General features: G+C 37.8%; 1 protein-coding gene across 8 annotated transcripts in view; it reads left to right on the forward strand.

The window, feature by feature from the left end:
• VPS13C (vacuolar protein sorting 13 homolog C) overlaps positions 1–21,939 on the forward strand; it is a 178,252-nt gene that overhangs the window by 46,887 nt on the left and 109,426 nt on the right. For 6 of the 8 annotated variants that reach the window (XR_010347749.1, XR_010347747.1, XM_064389376.1 and 3 more), the window contains 25 exons: positions 536–800; positions 2,033–2,190; positions 2,610–2,731; positions 2,972–3,266; positions 4,615–5,004; positions 5,699–5,803; positions 6,343–6,507; positions 6,850–6,978; positions 7,545–7,678; positions 7,934–8,060; positions 8,999–9,234; positions 9,547–9,697; positions 10,697–10,837; positions 11,856–11,937; positions 12,027–12,096; positions 12,529–12,640; positions 12,956–13,069; positions 13,523–13,659; positions 13,928–14,009; positions 14,219–14,332; positions 14,584–14,659; positions 15,220–15,383; positions 16,113–16,158; positions 17,153–17,276; positions 17,894–18,008. Coding sequence is in view for 6 of the 8 variants with exons in the window: in XM_064389376.1 (XP_064245446.1) it covers positions 536–800; positions 2,033–2,190; positions 2,610–2,731; positions 2,972–3,266; positions 4,615–5,004; positions 5,699–5,803; positions 6,343–6,507; positions 6,850–6,978; positions 7,545–7,678; positions 7,934–8,060; positions 8,999–9,234; positions 9,547–9,697; positions 10,697–10,837; positions 11,856–11,937; positions 12,027–12,096; positions 12,529–12,640; positions 12,956–13,069; positions 13,523–13,659; positions 13,928–14,009; positions 14,219–14,332; positions 14,584–14,659; positions 15,220–15,383; positions 16,113–16,158; positions 17,153–17,276; positions 17,894–18,008 (3,654 nt within the window). In the remaining 2 variants the exon portion in view is untranslated. Of the gene's footprint in view, positions 1–535; positions 801–2,032; positions 2,191–2,609; positions 2,732–2,971; positions 3,267–4,614; positions 5,005–5,698; positions 5,804–6,342; positions 6,508–6,849; positions 6,979–7,544; positions 7,679–7,933; positions 8,061–8,998; positions 9,235–9,546; positions 9,698–10,696; positions 10,838–11,855; positions 11,938–12,026; positions 12,097–12,528; positions 12,641–12,955; positions 13,070–13,522; positions 13,660–13,927; positions 14,010–14,218; positions 14,333–14,583; positions 14,660–15,219; positions 15,384–16,112; positions 16,159–17,152; positions 17,277–17,785; positions 18,009–18,792; positions 18,961–21,939 lie in introns of those variants that run through there. The other 2 variants (XM_064389378.1, XM_064389379.1) reach the window with 2 other exon arrangements.

A 21,939-nucleotide genomic window follows, 5' to 3' on the forward strand; every position in this document is an offset into this window, starting at 1 on the left:
ACTTTTGCCTCCTTTTTTTCTGGGGTGAGGAAATTTTGCTCACTAAATCAAGCTGTTTTTACAGAATGTGACATGTCCATTTATTTCTTAATTCCAAATGAACAACAGTTCTCTAAGTACTTGCTTACACTGTGAGTCTGTATTGGCAGTCACTTACTGTGGCTTTTGTGTAACCAAACAAAAGTTAGTACAAGTTGTGATTGAATTTTGAGCTTGTACATGTTCCATCTCCTTGTGACTTCTATGTCCCAGATCTTATGTTTCTCTTACAACCTGAGATTTGGAAAAATTCCCCATGAGGAGCATGAATGCTTATTGTAGCATCAACATTTGCTGCAAATCACATAATAAAATTAAGTTCTCTGGAAATAACCTGTACTTGCCTGAAATACTACTATACAAAATATAGGTCTTGCTGTATATAATTCCTCCCCTCCTAAAAAAGGTAGTTGCTGGGAGCTGTCTTTTAAAGCCCTTACAGGTATGTTATTGTGGCTATTTATGTATGACATATTGTATATGTTTTTATTTACAGGCATTTTCAGAAGCAACTGCATCCACCTTTGGCTATTCCTTTAAAGAGACAGCACCCATCATAGTGAAAAATGCCCTGGGTGTTTCTCTCAAAGTGCTTCCTAGCTCCAATTTTCGGATAGTGGGTTCAGTTGAAAAAGAAAACGCAAATGAAATAGAAACTGGTCAGAGCATGGAACTGGAATACTCAGTTTTTGAAGCACCCCAGCGAGGAAGGTTGTCTGCGTTGCACCGACAGGAAAGCTCTGTCTTCTCTTTAAATTTAGGTATTATGCTGAGGAGTGCTGTTTGTTGTGACAGGCTGTGCATGGGAAGGTGGGAGTTAAATTCAATGTGGTAGAAATTCAGGTCAAGTGTCTTGGGTTGGAATTACCTTTGAATATTGATGCAAATTAAAAAAAAACACCACAAAACAGGTACTGGATGTGTTAAATAGATGGAAAATTCCTCTGCTTCAGTTTTCCATAAAGTGAAAAGAGTGACATTTTTTTCCTATCCCTTGGGAGAACTGGAAGGCATTCTAGTGGAGTCATTGATAGATCCCTGTGACATAGGCCTGTGTGTTCCAGCTCCTGTTAAACAGGATTTCCATTTCTGCTATCACTACTTTTATTTGGCTTTCTGTAGTTACCCAGCTACTTGAGACCAGTTATGAGTCTGTGTTTTTAGCTTTGCCAGGAAATATTCCTAAGAAAACAGGTTACAGTAGCCACTAATATGTAATCATCTGAGTTTTTCCCTTTCCATCACATCCCATGTGAAGGTACTTGGTGATACAAGGCTTGTTCTGTGTTCATTAACTCAGCCAACAAATACCTTTGATAACTGCTTGCAGTATTTCCCATGCTGTGTATAAATCATAATCTAAAGTTGTATGTCACATTCACATTTTCTGAAAAATCCCTTTACTCGGGATTTTTCTCCTGGGAAGTTGAGAAGCCTCAAAGAAAAAGGAAAACAAATATTATCTCATTTTCTTCTCCTGTGTTTTGCTCCTTTGGAATGTGGCTGGAGGTTGTTTAATAACAGGTGATTGTTTCATTGGTTTCTGATGTGAATTGTTTTGACTCATTGGCCAATCAGGGCCGAGCTGTGTCAGGACTCTGGAAAGAGTCACGAGTTCTCATTATTATCTTTTTAATAATAAGCATTGTGTGAGTATCCTTTCTGTGTTCTTTAGCATAGTATAGTTTAGTATTCTTTAGTATAGTATAGTATCATAAAATAATAAATTAGCCTTCTGAGAACATGGAGTCAGATTCATCATTCCTTCCTGCCATGAGGGTCCCCACAAATACAATAGTTGTGGAGTTGAGGAGTATTTGGACACCAAAGCTTTCCTTCAGTGGTACTCGAGTACCATTAAAGGGCCTTTTGCCAGAGGATACTTTGGTCCTGGTTGTTGCTGAGCTTTGAGTAGCTTACATACTATTCAAATAGGAAATGGAAATGTGATCTGTGTTGCTAATAAAGCCTTGTGTCTGTTTTTATGGATCAGAACTTCAGGGATACAAGGAGGCACTGAGCATTCCCGTGGCCAAGCCAGGCCGCCGCCTGTACAGCGTCACAGACAGCGCCGGCTGCCCCGACTCCATCGTGGTGCAGATCGATGCTGCGGAGGGAAATAAAGTCATTACTGTGCGCTCCCCTCTGCAGGTGAAAACCAGCCCCAGGCACAGCCCTGAAACACTGCTCTTCATCAGTCACCCTCCTTTTCTTCCTTAAGGCATTTCTGTGAGATCACACTTTTCCTAAATGTTACTTAAAGGCCAGTTACCAAGTATTCTGCTCTGTTTGTTACGTGAATTTTCCTTTGGTTTTCCCTTTCCTGTTTGGCTTTTTGTTGTTCTCGGCATTGGGGATGCTTTTTGTGCTACATGACATTTTAAGCATGCTTTTGAATTCTTGGGACTTAGAGTTTTCTCATATACTTGTGTATTAAGATAGCTCAAGTCTGTTTTCTAGAGTAATTTGGTTAAATCTAGTCATGTTGGATTTCCTTGTTGTTACTGATACTTTTTCCTTTAGAAATTTGTACCATAGAAATTTAATGAAAAATTACTTTCTGATTCTAGATCAAGAACCATTTCTCAATTCCATTTGTGATCTATCAGCTGGCTAAAGGCTCCAAGTTGCTGAAGCCAATTGGCATATCCAAGCCAGAAGAAGAGTTTCATGTTCCTTTACATTCATACAGGTACATTTTCTGTGCTCTGTAGGGCCAGTCTCTGTCTGATACACAAATACAGTATTAGTTTTGAAACCTTAATTTTCATGTCAAAGTCTTCCTGACTGGACTAAAACTCCAGAGTGCTGTCTTTGTTAGGTAATTAGTGTGCTGCAAAAGCACTTCAGGATATTAGCCATGACTTTAAAATGGATGAAGTTAGGTGTCAGTGCAAAGCCATTGTGTACAATTCCTGCTGTTTTCTTACAGGTGCCATCTGTATGTCCAACCAACAGGAGTATTTGAGGGTCAGTTCAAGGAGTCTACAACTTACATTGCCTGGAGGGAAGAGCTACACAGGAGCAATGAAGTGAAGTGCTTGTTACAGTGCCCAGCCACTGAGACCAATTTCTTGCCTCTAATAATCAGCTCAACAGCTGTACCTGATGAACTAAATTTTATTTCAAGTTCTGTAGAGGAGTTGGATCCTGCCTACATTATCCACCTTGGCCCTACACTGACTGTGAGGAATCTTCTACCATACTCCTTGAGATTTTTACTTGAGGTGAGTTACTTTATGGTTTTAATGTAAATCCTTTACTTGGTTTTTAGTAAGAATGCATTTACTTAGAAGTGAAGGTGAATGTAGTATGGAAGATGCTGAATGTTGGGTTTTGTATTTTCTATTGTAAATGAATGAGGCAGATACTTCATTCTGGATGTTTTGGGGATTGTTTTAAATTTGTGTGTACCTGACCAGCTCTGCCTCGCTCCTTTAACAGGAATCCAGTACTGAATTAGTCTTTTTCTTTTACATACTTCTGAGATTCTGTTTGTGTTTTGCAAGCTGTCTTTAGCTTCAGAATAACAGGTATAAGAGAAAGCACCTGCAATTTCTAAACTTTTTTTTAATGTAGAAAATGCAAATTCTCTCCATTCTGACACTAATTCCTTACTGATGACTACTGTGAGGTCTTGCTTGCACAAACTGGAAGAATCTTGGAAGGATGCTACACAGACAGTTTTCCCCTGTCTGTTCAGTATTTTCAGTATCTAGTATTTCTTCATTAATCTGAGTGATTTTATTAAATACAAGAGGTGTGAGCATTTAGAACCACCATCCTTGTTTGTTCTGTTTTGTCCTACTTGCATAACTGGCTGTGACATTCATTGCGATCTTTCTTTCACTTCTGTCCAACATCCCAATTCACTATTCCCAGTTTTCCTCACCTCCATTGTACTTCAGTACTTGGAGTAACAGAATGTAGAACAGAGTGCTGTTGCCTTGACTGAGGAGCTAGGAACCAGTAATTCATATATATTTCTGAAGTCACTGTACCTGTACAGAGGTTTGTGCTTATTGTCTTCACACCCCTGGGCTAATCAAGCCTGGCTACTGTTCCATACAGTTAAATGTAGTGTTTATCAGTAAAAATTAGGAAAGATTGTTTTTGAATGCTACTTCCTGAGCCAATTGTGCTACCAAATAGTATGGCAGAAGTGGCAGGTTTGTGCCTTGGGGGTTCTTTAGTGTGAAAAATCCTGGCTGTGTATCTGCAGCATAGTCCAGTGCAGTGTTACACCCAGTATTGTAAGAATATGAATAAGAAATCATTGCCAAAATCCTTTGGAAATCGTGGAGGAGAGAGGGAGGAGTGGGAACAGGGGATATGTTAGAACTAGTTTGCCTTCCTGCGATCCAGAATTAAGCAGTCTGTACTGCTCTGCAAGTAAAGTGCTGCTGATCTCAAATTATTCACAGGATCAATCTCAGTTGAGAGTGTTTGGAGATTAAGACATGGGTTACTGAGGTATCTGAGATGTACGTCCTACAAGAGAATAAAGTGCTGGCTCTTGAACACCCAACTTTTATGTGTTGAAAACTTGATTTTCCTTGTCTCATTTTGCTGCAGGGAACCGCAGAAGACCGTGAATTAACTGAAGGGAGTGCTGCAGATGTTTTTAATTCAAGAATCAATGGAGAAATAATGGAGATTGTGTTGTTAAAATATCAAGGCAAAGACTGGCATGGCCATCTTAAAATTTGTGATGGGATGTCTGAATTTTTCCCTGTGTGTTTCACATCTCATTGTGCCTCAGAGCTGACAGTGGATGTTTACGTCCATTCGAGGCGGGTCGGGAGCCACATGGTCCTGTCTGTGTTCAGTCCCTACTGGATTATCAACAAGACTTCCCGAGTTCTCCAGTACCGAGCTGAAGACACTCATGTGAAGCATCCAGCAGACTACAGAGATATTGTTTTGTTTTCATTTAAAAAGAAAAATATTTTTAGTAAGAACAAGGTATGCTTAATTTAGATGGCAATCTTTAGGCCATGCTCTGAGGGAGAAAACACACACTTTTTATATAAGGAATATTTTTATGTAGTATTTAAGTCTGAAGGTTTTAATTTGGCTGCTGCTTTCTTTGTTACTTGGACATTTAAAATGTACTCTGTAAATATTTTGTTTTGTGTTACACACATTCCTTTTGTTTTGATTTTGGTGTGATGTGATGTGTATATGGTCAAATGAAGAGTACTGCAGTAGAAGTTTTTTTTGAATACTTTTGTATTTTGGAAAAAAGTTTTTTTGAATTTAGAATTTTTTAAATAACTTTTTTTACCTAACAGTAGTTGAAGAAATGTTTGAAAAACTGTTAATTTGATTATTTCCTTCCATCTCTTCAAGTTTGTGAAGCACCACAAAGTGGTGGGCTTGTTTCTCCATCTGTGTGTGCTGTCATGATCATGAGTCAATGAGGACTACTCTGCTTTGATACTTTTACTGTAACATATTTCCCAGAACTTGATCACAGATGGATAAATCAGAATATCAATAGTAATACTATATTATTACATTGTCCTAATTTATGGAAGGTGTTAAAAGCACTGAATTTTTGTCTTTACATTGCTATATAACTGCAGTCCATAATGCATTAACTACAGAATGAAAATGAGTTTACTGAATTACTTTGCATGTTGTTTTTTGTGTGTAGATCCAGCTCTGTATTTCGACTAGCACTTGGTCCAACAGCTTTTCTCTTGATACTGTGGGAAGCTATGGATGTGTCAGGTGTTCAGCTAATAACATGGACTATCTGGTAAGATGTTTTGCAGTAATTTGTGAAACTCTGTGTTCTTCTGGCTTGACTTTTTACAAACATGTAGTACTCTCTGTTTGAAAACACAGTGATGAACATGCATAGTGGAGATAATTGTTCATGATTGTTTGCAAGTGTTTAGATCTGCACTCCTTATTCAAGACTGCATTTTCACAACTAAGCAGAGTAAAGAGATGTGGGGAGCTCTGTTTTCATGTACTCTTTAACTGTGTTCTGGTGATAATGGTCATTTTAAGTTGTTAGGATTTACTCTAGAAGGATTTCTGGTGGATTTTCCCCACAAAAGCTACAGCTGCAAAATGCTACTGCTAAACCTGTCAGTTAACTTCTGTGCTACTTCTGTTACATAATCTGCTGGTTTTACTGCTGGTTGGTGCTTTTACTGCAGGTGAGAGGAACGGGAGTGTTGTGTGTTAGCCTTTGTAATTACACTGATGTTGGCTTTTCTATTTTTTCCATCCTGACATTTCTTTTTAGCTTGTTGTTGATTATTTGCACAAATTCTCCTTGTTAAACAGGTTGGAGTCAGCATCAGAATGAGCAGTTTCAACCTTACCAGGATAGTTACCTTCACTCCATTCTACACAATAGCAAACAAATCTTCTCTGGAACTTGAAGTTGGAGAAATTGGTCCTAATGGTTCTCTTCCAACTAATAAATGGAATTATATCTCAGCTTCAGAGGTAATGCTTCACGTTTTTTCCTTTTGATATCACTGTAGACAAACAGCTGGTGTTTAGGTGAAACTTAGGAGAAGACCAATTCTCTTATGGAAGCTGTCTCTTCTGGTGGTATGATATGGACATTGCACATCCCAAGGGAACTTGGTTGCATGTGCTGGTACATTAATCAAGTCATTCAATTTAGGTAAGTTAGTAGACATGGATCATGTTCATTAGGAAATACTTGGATAAGAACTAAGGCATGTGAAATAGTCTTAGTCACACAACCCTGTTTGTTTTACTGCTGGGTTACCATATTGAACATATATGAAATGTTCAAGTCATGTATTTGTTGTCTTACAGTGTCTTCCATTTTGGCCTGAAAACTCATCTGGTGAACTTTGTGTAAGAGTAGTTGGCTATGAAAGCTCATCCAAGCCATTCCTGTTTAAAGCCCAGGATAATGGTACTCTGCTGAAACTGGAAGAATTGGTGAGATTCACTTTGTGTAGTCTGTTCATTCTCCATTTTAGCCGTATGGTAGCTTGACTCCATGAAATCAACAAGATCACAACCTAGTGCCTTGAGTTATGGGTACACTGCTCTTCATTCAATTCTGTTGCATAAAAATAGTTATGAATCAAGTTTGCCGTGTTGTTAATGTTTTCACAGCTGTGTAGTCAAGTTGATTTACTTGTGACAAGCTTATAGGAAACTGAACAGCTCTATTGCTATTAAGTTACAATGGTATGCTGCATCTCTGATGTGTGGGCTTTTTGCAGAGGATATGTCTTGGGTGCCTTCAGTTTGTTTAAATATGTAAAAAAATACAATATTTTAGGATTTCTTGATAAGCTATTACATGTTGGAGACACACAGTTCACGGTTAAATTAATTTGATTCAAATGAAGAGTATTATAATTGGAGAACTCACCCTAGCCTAGCATTAGAGAATGTGTTTATAAAGGTACCATGTTCAGTAATATAATGCTTATCATAGTTCTAACTTGAATTAATGCATAGAACAAATGCTGGGCTTTGTCTAACTTCCTCTGCAGAATGGGGGCTTGCTGGTAGATGTGAATGTCTCAGAGCATTCCACTGTGATAAGCTTCACGGATTACCACGAGGGAGCTGCCCCAGCTCTGATTGTGAACCACACTCCATGGGACTCCCTCAGATACAAACAGAGGTATGTGAAAGGAACACTTCACCATTCCTTGTTTAACCAGGGGGTGTCCTGCTTAAACATCACCAAGATGTCACATGGGTATCACCAAGGGCTGATGTACCTGCAGCTGGACTTGTCTGAGGTCAATAGCTGAGGCCCTTCATGCCTCAGTGCTGGAGGGGTGGAGTAGTTAGTACTGGGGTTTGCTTGCACCACTTCCATCAGTGCTTTTAACCAGTGAATGCTGTTATTTTCTCCTTTTCTTTTAACCTGCAGTGGATTACAAGAGGAAATGGAGTTGAAACCAAGGCAAGTATGCCTCTTTGCCTGGACGGATCCAACCAAACCGAGAAAATTGACTTGGGGCTACTCTCAGTGTTTTGGTGAACACGACCTACTTAAGGTAAATTTTGTAAGGGGAGAAGGAAATGCTGAACCAGTTTAGGACTATTCCAAAAGTAAAACTATCTGGGAAAAAGCTTCCTCAGTAACTTTTTCTCTGTCACATCCTGTAGGATACTTATAGCTACTATCAAGAAGTAAGATTTTACATGCCTTGATAGTCCACTGTGTCTGTCTTTAGTTAGCTGCCCACTTGCACCTTACACTACAATGAATTCTTCAGAGGTGGCTTGGGTTTTCTGTTGAGTTAACAAAACTGAAAAATATTGCAAACTAAAAGAAGAGACAGGAAAGCAAATTTGAGTTTCAGTTGTACTGGAAATGGGTTTAATTTCACACACCTGAACTCAGAACTAGTTACAGTGTGCTTTACTGTATAAGCACTTGCTTGGGTCAAAATTTTCACATTTAAAAATGGTTTTACTTTAAAACTAATTTCCTTACCATATAATTATGGTTACATTCATGGTTCTTTTGGGCTTTTGAGAAAAGAGCTTTAATTATCTCAGGTTTGCATTACAAATTAAAAATAAGGAGTATCTGCTTTTGAAGAGCAGAGATCTTACTGGTTTTACTGTTTCATGGTATATGGTTTATTGCCTTCTTCTGCCATTGCTAAGATTCCAAACCTTTTGCTTTGCTCTGAAGGCTTTTGTTCCCTAATGATGTCAAATATTATTCTAAACCACAGATATTGCTGATTTAGTTTAGTTTAGTTTACAAAATGTTTAGTTTACAAAAGAGGGAGAAATATATCCCAACTTCAGTTTCTTTTCAGTGTCAAGGTACCAGCTGCAACCAAGTTAGGACAATGCAGTAAACTGAACAAACAGGAAAAATACTGAATTCTGGTTTATGTTTCTATGTAAACTTGCTTATAAACATAGAGCAACATCAGGGATTCACTCATGTAATATGCTTTTTTTCCCTCTGATACAGGATGACTGTGGCCAGTTCCCTTACAATGCAAATACTCAAATTCACTGGGTGTCTTTCCTGGATGGACGGCAGCGGGTGCTGCTTTTCACAGATGATGTGGCACTGGTTTCTAAAGCACGACAAGCGGAGGAGCTGGAGCAACCTGATCAAGAAATAAACTTGTCAATCCATAGTCTTGGACTTTCTCTAGTTAACAATGAAAATAAGAAAGAAATCTCTTACATAGGAATTACTAGGTACTGCCCATGGAAGTGTAAATATTCCTTTGAATAATCAATGTTTGGCAGTGTATTATAATTTTAGCAATAGAGTTGAAGGGGATATGTTTCAAGTTAAATTAAGTGAAGCAGTTTTAATTAAAATTAAGTTTTGCATTTACTCCTATTGTGGAATTAGAACCAATAGGATTTAACTGCCTTTTTTTTTAGCTTACATTAAAAAAAGAGATAGTAGGGTTTTTTGAGCCTGAGAAATTATTTTACATGGTTTGCATGCATAAGAAAGGTATAAATACTGCAAAATTGTTAACTTGGTTATATGTCTTGCAGTTCTGATGTTGTTTGGGAACGGAAGCCAAGGCAAAAGTGGAAACCATTTAATCAAAAGCAAATAAACCTACTGGAACAAGCGTATCAAAAGTATCTCTCCAAGAGTGCTTTCCAAGGTCCTGGTTGGCATAAACTGGACAGCAATACTGAGGTATATATTGAATTTCAGTATTTAAATGCTTGCAGAACAAGTGCAACAGTTAAAACAGCCTGCTTGTTTGCTAAGTTGGGATAGATGCTGTGTGAAGAGAAACACAAACAAGAGGCAAGATTTTTTTATATAAATAGGTACACATTTTACACAGTAGAATGTTTTTGTCTTGTGGTCATACTGAGGCAGTACTGAGGTATTATCAAGGCTAGTGTTATGAAGTAAGAATTTCAAGGGATTTTTCTTTTGTGTGGTAGAAAAGATAGCTCAGTGTCTGTGTGTTAGTTGTGAACCTATATTTGCAGTATATACCCTAAATTCTTTATTGAAATTTTTATTTTAGCTTTTTTATAAGGTGCAGTTCCCATTACTTAATATGGTAAAGGAGTCTGCAGCGTTCAAGGACTCTGGAAATGAATCCACTTACTTGATGTTGTTCAGACATTAATTATACATACCTGTATTCCATGCATAAAGAGTGTATTCAAATGGCTAAGTCCAATACAACCATTTTATAGTACCATGGGTCAGGCTTGTTTCCTATATCATCCTTTCATTTCAAAAACATGTATATACCCTCAGCTCTTTGAATACTTCAATTTTGACCATTGCAGTAGTGCATTTGTAGTACATGGTATGGAATAGTTTATCTGTAGGTCATTGCATTTTACTCTCAATAAAGGACAGCTTTATGCTTCTGCTCTCATAACTTAAAAGTTTCAGGATTGGGGGAAAATGTCAGTTGGGAAAGTAGTCAGCTGCATATAAATATCTTTAATATCTTGGACTACTAAAGCTACAGTGCAATGTCCTTGTCAGACAAACTGGTGGTTTTCACTACTTTCCATGCAGTTAATTAGATGGAGAAATTCAGTAACGTTGTGGTCTGATAATAAGGAAAACCAGAGGGTTTATTTGCTAGTCTGTCAACTAGTAATGTACCATTTTATTGTTTCCCAAATTAAACTGTATCTTAGCTCTGCTTTCTTATATTTGCAGGTGAATTTTAGCAAGTCTCCAATGGAAATGCGTCTCCCGGTGAGATGCAGCATCCGCCGTAACTTCCTGTCAGGAATTCAGGTTGAATTCAAGCAGTCACCTCACCAGAGGAGTTTACGTGCTCAGCTCTACTGGCTGCAGGTACCAGCCTTCCTCTGGTTTTGAAACTTAACAGACACATTAAGGCTTTGATTTCATTCATTTATGTGAAGAAGTATCTCCAAATCTTATGCGTGTGGTGCTTTGCTCGCTACAGCAGAGTAGCAGGGGTGCTGTGATGGAAAAGTATAGCAGAACTGTCATCCCAGGATTTTGAAGTAGTGTGTAAGGAATTCCACAAAACTGTGTGCTAATGTAAAGCAGGGTGCTATGATGGAGAGTTTATTACTAAAGAGCTGTGTTTTGGTGTTTTAAAACAGACCTCAACCTTTTTCAAACTTTTACTGTAGTTTTTACACAGAAGTGTAACATTATTCTACAGAGTATATCTAGGGGTTTAGAGACCTTTAGTAGAAAAACTGCCTGTCTAATGGGAAGTAGAGAACAGGCATTAAAATATGCTAAAATGGTATGCAGTAATGTATCTACATGTAATATTTACACTGAATTAATGTGCAACACTTGCGGCAGATCAGCATAGTCCTGTCAGTACTAACAGTGTTGCTGCATTTGCCAGTAGAGCACATTAGCAGGTACTGGCAAGAAGTGTTCAGTGTCAGAGGAAAATAATCTTGAGTCATCATCATTGCCATCTTCATCTCCATTTGCTGCCCTTCACTGAGGACCCTGGTGCTTTTTCTGACCAGCTGGTGGGGAAGTTTGCTCTTTCCTTTTATCTTCCATTTTGTTTTTACTTTTGCCTGAAAGTGGTTTTCACTACACAATCAATGTATGCCATGAGCTGCAGACCTTGTAAGTGAGTCTTTGTGGGTGTGAACCTCTCTAAGCATCTTGCAACCATCTGACCTTTTATAACTGAATGAGTAAATTCCACAGTGGTATCAGAGTAATCCTTTTGCTCTTTCCTCCTTCCACCCTAATAAGTAGGGCATTCCTCTTGAACACAATTTATAAACAAGTTACTGAAGCCTTCTGAAATGAGAACTGTTTGATTATCGTGTCACTAAAATATTCCTGTAATTATGCAATAATTTTTTAGGTTGATAATCAATTACCAGGATCGATGTTTCCTGTTGTATTTCACCCTGTAGCCCCTCCCAAGTCCATTGCTTTGGATTCAGGTAAGAGAAAGCCTATAGTAATACCAGATTTATTCAACCTTGAAAGTAGGAGCTTGGCAATTTATTTTTAAGTATTTTTTTCTCTTTAGAACCAAAACCCTTCATTGACATCAGCATCATCACTAGATTCAATGAATACAGCCAAGTCCTGCAATTCAAGTGAGTGTAACAATGAATTGTAATTTAATATTAGAGATGTGCTATATTTTAGAAGGGAGCTTTGTTCTAAAGTTTGTTCTCCTATTCAAACCACTCTTGACTTCAGATTGCGTTTTTAAATGTCTCCAATAAAAAAAATCATTCAAAAAGGAACTTTATTTTAGAAAATAAGGACTGACCACGTGAAGAGACTGTTATGCAAATTCTTTAGTAATCAGAATTATTTCCTTCTTGTACTACAGTATCAGAGTTGTGTGTCTGTTTGCTGTGCACTGCTGGCCAGTAAGCACTTCTAACTATAAATTGAGAGTTGATATTGTAGATTGTAATTCTTAATATGTGACATTGCATAGCAAGACTTTACTTGTGTAGGCTAAGCATATAATATCTAAGTTAAATTTATGCAGGTATACACTTTCTTTCCTGTTTTAGGTACTTCATGGTCCTTATCCAGGAAATGGCACTGAAAATTGATCAAGGGTTTTTAGGAGCACTTAGTGAGCTTTTCACTCCATCTACAGACCCAGAAGCTGAAAGACAGAGGGTAACGTTTGAGAGAAACAGACTTTTGCTGGAATGGGGCCATAAGTGATTGAGGAATTTAAGTGAATATCAATATAATATTAAAAAAATAAACAAAAATTTTGTTTTTGTTGTGGGTTGTTTGGAGGTTTTTTTTGCTATCCCTGTATTCATGAGTACTCTCATATTTAAGTTAGTTAACTGTATTTAACTATGATTATTTTTTCTACTGTTTATTTATAGATATATGAAAACACATTTAGATATAATATGATTACGTGTATTACATATAAAGATGAGATTAACTTCCTTTTTCTCTTTTAAATATTGAAACCAGTCTAAATTAATTCAGCAAGATGTGGATGCACTTAACACTGAGCTGATGGAGTCTTCCCTAACAGATGTGTCAATGCTCAGCTTCTTTGAACATTTCCATATTTCTCCAATTAAGGTATGCAATAGAGAGATTATTGGTTAATAAATCATCCAATTAATTCATTACAGTAAATATGTCCCTAGTGGGGATTTTACATTCTCTAGAATTTAATACTTTGTTGGAAAACTTCCTCTGTTGCCCATGAGTACAAACAGACCTTTAGCCATAACTAAGTGGGAGGAATCAATGGGTATAATAATGGTGAAAGCCATATAAAATACTGAATAAAGTAATGTATCATAAATTGTATTAAAATACACTTTAATGGGATTATCTTCATGTCTCTCTTGAAGCACTTAGATTTCTTTGAGCAAGGGAAGAAAAGTCATCTGTAGATGAAATGCTAGCTTTCCTCAGCTTTCATCACTGATTTGTTACACGTGCATCACATGACCTGGTGACTGGCTGCTCTGGTTTGGCTTTTCTTTGGTCTTGATTTGTCTTGTTTTACTAATTCTGCCTTGACAGTTGCATTTGAGTTTGTCTCTGGCTTCTGGTGGAGAAGCATCAGATAAAGGGGAAGAAATGATAGCCATCCATTCTCTGAATTTGCTGTTGAAAAGTATTGGAGCTACTCTAACAGATGTGGATGATGTTATTTTCAAGTAAGCAAATTCAATTGGTTGGGGTTGATTGTTTGGGTTTTTTTGTTTAATACTTTGCTGTACACTTAATAATTGAATCCATGGTAAACCTTGCTGACTGACTCTAGTCTAAGTTTAGACAGCCTTAGGGGAAAGGGAGGAATGGAGAGAAGATGGGGTTTGGGATCCTTTTTAAGGCAATAGTCTTCAGGATTTTCTGAAGGAAAGCAGAGGAGTATTTGAATTAGAAAGGGTATCTTTAACTTATGTATGATTACTTGTCTTTCAGACTTGCTTTCTTTGAAATTAAATACCAGTTCTACAAGAGAGATCAACTGAGGATGAGAGTTATTAGACACTACAGTGAACAAGTAAGCTTATTTAGTCAAGCCTTTGTGTACAATTTTGAGTATGTGTCTTAAAGATTTTATTTTTCTTCACCAAATACTTATTTGGGCACTCAATGCCTTACTTGGGTAGTAAATTAAACAATGAACCAGGCTGAGGTTCTGATGTGTGTGACAACAGCTCATAACCCTGCTTTTATTGTTTGCCTTTTTTCTTCCCTCTCATCATTTAGTTCCTGAAACAGATGTATGTTCTTGTACTTGGATTAGATGTTCTTGGAAATCCATTTGGTTTGATCAGAGGGCTGTCTGAGGGAGTTGAAGCTTTTTTCTATGAGCCATTCCAGGTATGAGTTCCTGATTCTTTAACTGTGTCTTTATAAAAGGCTGATTGAAGGTACTGATAGAGTTATAGTTTGTTGTCACTGTACTCCACACTCTGAACAGGCAGGCAGCAGTAATTTTTTAATGTGAATTTCAAAGAAATAACCTATTCAGATGGCCTTACTTGCATCAGTGTAAAGGAATTGCTAGTTTTTCTTGAAAGAGATGCATCATTGTGTAGTTTTCTACTATTCCTAATAAATTTCATTTTTAGGGTGCTGTTCAAGGACCTGAAGAATTTGCTGAAGGCTTTGTGATTGGTGTTAGAAGTCTTCTTGGGCACACAGTGGGTATGTGTCATAGTGTTCTTTTTTGGTGAATTCCCATAGTATTTTTCTGGTGAATATTTAAGGTTGTCATACTGTTGCCAGTGTTTGTGATACAGATCATTCACACATAATTTACATGAGACCATCTAAGTATCTGTTTGTAGACTAAGCAACCAATGTGAGAAACATTGCATATATAATTAAATTAGTAACATGCTCTGGATAAATAAGAAGCATAATTTTAATAGTCCTAAAATATCTGGGGAAGCCTGAGAAGTGTTCTGTTACAATTACTTCAGATTTTTATTAGCTGTGTCTTGGCAGTAATTAGAGAAAACACTATTTCATCCATTATGCTATGTAACACATAGTGAAATGCTGTAAGTGTTTCCTGTTGCTGTATGTATGGATATCAGACCAGATTCTGGATTCTTCTCATGGATAACATGGCTCTGTGTGAATTCATCATATCTAAACTGAATATGAAGGGAAATTGCTATGAACTTGTTGGCTTCCTGTGTGTTGTCTGGTGTTAAACTGTGAAAGCATGGTAACTTTTGCTTTGTGCCCTGTTCCCTCAGGTGGGGCAGCAGGGATGGTGTCCAGGATCACTGGTACTGTTGGCAAAGGCTTGGCTGCCATTACTCTGGATGAAGAATTTCAGCAGAAAAGGAGAGAGGAGATGGGTCGGCAGCCAAAAGACTTTGGGGAGAGCCTGGCTAAAGGAGGAAAAGGCCTGTTACGGGTAAGGGTTTGGAGATGAGTGTTTCATCTGCCAACTTGCTTGAAAATCACCTGCAAGAAGTTTGAGATCTTTTTTAACAGAAGAGACAGGCAGTGGGTTTATGGGAGACTCAGTGTAGTGCATCAGCTGTAGTGTTTGAGGTCATGTTTCTGGTAACCTGAGGAACTGAAGTTAGGATCTTGAACAGGAAATAACACCAATTTGTCCTGTGTATTGTATAAATAAATTAATAGTTGCTCATATTCAACAAATGTGTCAGGTAATTAAGGTAACTGGGCCCTTGTTTGTGGTAATTGGGAATGGGCACAGCTGTGAGCAACAGGTGAGCAGCACTGACAGCAATGAGCCATGGAGTGCCCAGGGGCACTGACCAACCACCAAAGAGAGCAGAGGGCACACAGGTGCAGTGCATGAACATGAGGGGGGTAAAAGGTATAAAGAACAAGAGGAGCAGATGTGGGCATGGTGGCCATCTCAGCTGTTGTATATGCTGTGACAGGCCCTAACTTGACCTTGCAGTCAATTCTGTTATTCAAGTCTTTGCCTCAGTCATAGTTTTTTTAAAAATAAAAAGAGAAAAAACAAAGCCAAAATCCCCAGCCAAACAGTGTTTCTGATACTGAACTTTACATTATAAAGTATTAAAATAAAGATGTGAGGCAACAGCCTGCCCAGTTGGACTGACAGCATTTCAGTTTCTCATTGGAAACTTAATTATCTTTGTTTCAGGGTGTTGTTGGAGGTGTGACAGGCATCATCACTAAACCAGTCGAAGGTAAGCACAAAGGAAGTGGTTTCTCAGTACTTGACAGTTTATTTTGTAATGTTAAGAAATAACAAACCAAGTATGGTGATGCTAAGGCACAGCAAGATTTTTATATTTCTTATTCAAATGTGAATTTACACAATGATTTCCTCAAATATCTTTGTATCTGTGGTTGGGTTTACCACCTTTTAAACCTTTGTATGAGTTAAGAATGGGTTGTCTCTGTGATGTATTTTGTTAGGCCTGCTGTAGCACCCAATTAATTGTCTGAAGCCAGAATAAAGATAGTAAAAATAATAAAGTAAAAATCACGAGCTGAAAAAGTTTTTTGGGACTCCAGAGATCAGAGAAATCTTAGAAAGCAAATTTGGTTTTATGTCTGAAGTCAGTATTTGTTCCTGTTACTTCCATGAAAATTATAGATGATGGAAAATATCCAGGCTAAAATGCCTCTTATTAATGTTCAAGTGGCAGTGATTTAAATGTTGGGAGTCAATTGTAACTGTGTGGTATTTTATAGCTTTTGTGTGGTACTTTGGTATGTAGTCCTTGTCTCTTGGATGGGTGACCACACCTGCTTTGGTTCTCCCATAGTTTATATATCACCAGAACAATGTAATTTTGAGATAGAAATAGTTAACTTCTGTCATACTTGTTCATCTTAGTGTCTTCAGAATATTTTGTTATTACTGTCAACCTATAAAAAACTCAGCTATTGGCTTATAGTCCAGACTGAAAGTGTGAGAAGGAGAATCTTGATAACATCTCAGTTCTGGGCCCTTCAGAGGCTGGTGAGGTATCAAGTGAACAGTGATGTGTCTGAGCAGACCAGGAAGCAGTGGGTGACTTTGCACAGACAGCTCTTTGTGCAATAGGACTCTGTGCAATCACTGGCTGTGAGCTGTTTCCAACACAAAACAGTTCCCCTGTAGCAATAATGCTTTAATTCTGTGGTTAAGTAGATCATGAAAACATTTATTTTTCTGTTTCTATTCTTTTCAAGGTGCTAAAAAAGAAGGTGCAGCTGGATTCTTTAAAGGAATTGGGAAGGGGCTTGTAGGAGTTGTAGCCCGGCCGACGGGAGGCATTGTAGATATGGCAAGCAGTACCTTCCAGGGAATTCAAAGGTACAGTGCAGAAGAATTCTGAAGTACTCCCCCTGTGCTGGATACCAGGTGGTAAAGGGCTCCAGTAGTGCCCCACAACTGTTTGTTAAATATAAGAAGCAGGATGATATGTGAGGTTGAGGAAGGTCCTGTAGCCGGTAACAAATGATGGCGAGGAAATTGCTGCTTCAGAGAAGATACTGTGGTAGTTCAGTGTAGACAGTAACTAATCCATTTTTTCATTTTGCACCTTCTCCTGAGGAGAAATGTCAGTTAAATTTACTGTGAAAGACAGGCCACTGAAATTTTCAGAGTAAAACTTCCCAGTCTGAAATTGGTTGGCAGTGCCCATCAGGACCTCCTTGTGTTTTAATGGGACCTTTGGATAGTGTGTTAATAAACTTGAAAACCCTTAGTAAGTTATCTGCATTTGGGAATAAACTTTTCCAGCTGTTTCTGTAGCTGTGTAATTGGCTAGTGCTACTTTTGATTTATTATTAGTAGTGTGTCTTTACTATTTACATCTGCAGGGTGTGTTAGTGGGATGTGTGACAAGTGAAAGGCTGACTTCTAAAGAAGTGTTTGTGAAACTCAGGATTGTATTAAGCTTACCAGAATCATGTTGCACTGTGTGGCAGGGTGGCAGAATCAACTGAGGAAGTGTCCAATCTCCGTCCCCCACGCCTCATCCGTGAGGATGGCATCATCCGGCCCTACAACAGGGTGGAAGCTGAGGGCTATGATTTATTTGAGGTATGTTTTGCATTGTAAACACAGTTAAAATTCTCTTTACAGAGTTTGAGGGTTCCATAAAGGATTAAGCTGCAATCAATCTGTAGTAGACATTATCTGAAGTAAAAATTTGCCCCAGCCTCTTTCATAAAGCATGAGTGGATAGCAGGAGTAAGCTGAATGCAAAATGGAAACTGGAGCATTGCTGTTCAATGATCTTCTCCATTTTATGTTCACTTCTCATACTCTGAAAGGAGATAGTAGGGTTAAAAATTGTAGGGATTAGTATTTAAATATGTGACAAATCCCACATTTTGGTAGTTCCAGATTTTTCTCTTTATAACAAAGCTAAGGTTGGCTTACAGACTAAGCAACTAAGCAATAGACCTTGAATTGTTTGGTTGTATCAGCAATTAAAAAACTGCATGTATTTTCATAATACTGCTGTTTGGTTTTTCCTTCTGTTGCTCATAATAGCAATCTGTCATAGCTACAGGCACTGTGTGGACATTTAGCCTGCTTTCTCATGTGGATGTGCCTAACATATGGAAGATGAACAACATGAGTTTTCAAGTTCTTGATAGTCAGAATCTGGTTAATTTGTATTTTTAGGCTTTGTGTTCTTAATACTTATTTTTAAATGCTTATTCTGTTGCTAAAAAGTTGGAGTAAAATAACTGTCTACATTAACATTTTAAGACCAAAACTTTGATATTTGCTATTTGCTTGTACATGGTCTTTTGATTCTTATACCCCGTTCTATTTCTAACATTTCTTTTATTTCTCCTTCTCTCCTGGCATGCAGCAAGAACTGGAATAATGGAGTAAACATTTTCCGTATTTCTTGTCTATTTCTCTCATGGTTTTTCATCTGCCTTAAGTATTTAGATAAAGGGCATGATTGCATTTACCATGTCCTCTCCCCTTCTCAGTCTTTTCTGTGTAGCAGTTGAATAAAGTGGTGTTTCATGTTCTCCAGGCTCAGAAAACAAACATGAATAACAATCTTCAGTAAGATTAGATGAGTGAGTCAGATGGGAGAGAGAGGGAGGGTTAGTTTCCTGTATATTTATTTTTCTGAGGATGCTTAGCTCCTTATAAATGGCAACAACAGAAGGCACTTGGAAAAAAGAATCACAGTAGGTTAGATCCAAAGTTCATTTATTTATTGGTGCTCTCCTAGAGTAGAGCTGTGGACAGAGGGGCAGAGGAAATCTTGAGCAAAATTTAAAATAGTGATAGAGAATAGACTTTACTTCTGGGAAAATGCTTGTAATTTCAAATTTTCATAGAAATGCTGAGAAAACCTGTGCTTGTGGTTTCTGTTCTGTGCCATAGTCTGACAGATACATGTCTGCTGACCCTTCAAGTTACTACTGCTGGTTCTTTATGAATTTGCTCAGTTAAACACACAGCTTAAATGACTCTGGCTTTTATTCACAGAACCTTCAGGGGCTTTGCTCTTAAACATCAAAAATAAGTATAAACTTTCAGCTGTTAACAGGAATTTACACACATGCATACATATATAAATAAGTATATATGTATTTCTATACTAAGCAATGCCATAAATCTCATTACTAATACAGCATCTTAGAAATTAGCAAGCTAAGCTTAACAAGCTGTTGTCAGAGCAAATTTTTTTGCCTGTTTTATGGGAAAAAATGTTGAACAGAAGCATCTTGGCTGGTAATGCCTTTTAGAATGTAATGGTCAATTTAAAATTATTCAAAATAACATTTAGTGATTTTTTTTTGAGGATTAAATAAAATTAAGTTGAGATATACTAGGCAGGCCAAATTTTTTTTTTTTTTTTTTTTTTTTTTTTTTTTTTTTTTTCCCCTATGTTTTTACCTCTAGCAAAAAGGAAAAGGTGGCACAATCAACACAGAAAATTTGATGTTATGCAGTTCCTCCACATCTGGTATTTGTATTTTTCTTAAGAGGTGTAGATTGGAACAGGATACAAACCAGGAATAGATCCTCTTTACAGTTCACTAAATACAGTTGGTTTCTTTCAACAAGTCACTTAATGGAATACAGGAGAGGGTGAAGTAACTGTTCTTGATTTTCTTGCTAGAGGTCAGTGTTGGGAAGGCTTTGTTTTCTAGTGTAAGTTAGCAAGCAATGTAAAACAAGACAGGACAGTGTCTTTACATGAAATTCGATATTTAATGAAAAGAGTCAGAAAATCAGTCCTATATGCATTTACAAATTTAATCACAATAGGTACAAGTGCTGCTTATTTTAGGATCCAATTTTGATCCTGTATTACAAGTAGCTCAAGGACCCACACCTTCTCATCTACTTTAACTACATTTAATGCATATGTCCCTTTAAAATAAATATAGGCTCATGGAGTGGAAACCTTGTAAGGTTACCTTAAGGATCAGGTGCCTCAATACCATCCAGTGATTGGATGGAAAAATGTTTTACTTAATTACTTTTGTGTGAAAAGTAGGCATTAGAGCTTGACTTAGAGGAGTAAAATGTAGGTTTTAAAAGAAAAGGTGCTTATTCCACAGGAAAGTGGGGGTTGTGGTGCAAACTGAGGACACAGCCAGGTGGAGTAGATCAGTTGAGTTGTGTCAACTTGTTTCTGCAGTTCCTTGTCCCAGAAGTGCTGGATGTGATCTTTGTGGGCTGTGTGGGGCTGTGCTCAGCCAGGCCCAAAGCTGGGAGTGGGATGTGCCGTGGTGCAGGCTGCAGCTCAGCTCATGGGCAGCACACGATGCCTTTTGTTACTCATGAATGCACAGCGTGCCTGCAGAACTCAAAGGGCAGCTCTAGGAGAATTGTTTTCCAAGGAATCACTTCTCAGCAGTTTTAATCATGGTCTGAGGAGTGCTGGAGCTGAGCTTTGCTGGAGCAGGTGCTGGGAGCCTTTGGTGTGGTGGGGCTGTGCCTGTGCTGGCAGGGGCTGCTGCTGGCCCAGCTCCTCAGGGCTGCCATGATGTCACTCATACATTATTCAATGCCTGTGGCATTACTTTGTTTCATTTCCCAGTTAAAGCATGGAGCTTTATAAAGAATGCAGAACACCTCATGAATAATTGAGGCAGGGTGGTGAGACAGTGTTGTTGTGGCAGAGCATAGACTATGCTGGAAACTGCAGATTCTATTTCTGCTTGACTCGCTGTTCTGCTGTGTAAATTTGCATTGGTTCTTTCATTTCCATGTAAAATAAGAATGAGTTAACTTCTTCAAAGTGCTGTAGTATGCTCATAAAAATAACAGCTTTTGATTAAGATGTCTAAATTTTAAGAGTGTGCAGATCATGGAGTAATTTACATCAAGTGCAATCCCCTTTTTACATAATGCCACCACCATTGTGCTGGCATCCATCAGGTGTATTGAGAATAGCTCACAAATACTGCATCTTTTAGGCACAGGCCTCACTGGGAACTCTTGCTTTGGTAACATATTGCATGTAAAATCTAAAAATACTGTTGGGATTGTTTCTGAAGTTATGAGAAACAGGCTTTCTCTCCAAAGCTTTGAGTTTGAATAGAGAAACATGCTTATGAATAAATCTGTTTAAATATGTGGCATGTCTAATTTCTTCATATTCAACAAAAGGATTCAGAATATGGATTGCAGCCTTTGAATTGCAGTCTTCACATGGTGGTAGGTTTTCTATTTCTTCAATTTTTTACTTATTTTTGAAACAGCTAAGGTTCAGGTATAAAATGTGAGTTCATATTTTCATTTTAGTCATATGCTGCCTTGTTTCTTCTAATGTTTTGAAGAGGCTTTGAGATAAGCAGTCTTTCTGGCATTTTTTTTTCCTTTCATATACATTGTACAGTTTCAGAAATTTTTAAGATGGTCAGAAAGGGATATTTTTTATAGAAGATGTTGGTTGACCCTATGGTTTTGCTTACTGAAAAATGCTGGATAAAAATGTATTTCAAAACATAACATCACTAGAGCAAGTCCAGGAAAACACTAT

The sequence above is a fragment of the Passer domesticus genome, chromosome 14, assembly GCF_036417665.1.
Source record: "Passer domesticus isolate bPasDom1 chromosome 14, bPasDom1.hap1, whole genome shotgun sequence".
Classification (NCBI taxonomy): Eukaryota; Metazoa; Chordata; class Aves; order Passeriformes; family Passeridae; genus Passer; species Passer domesticus.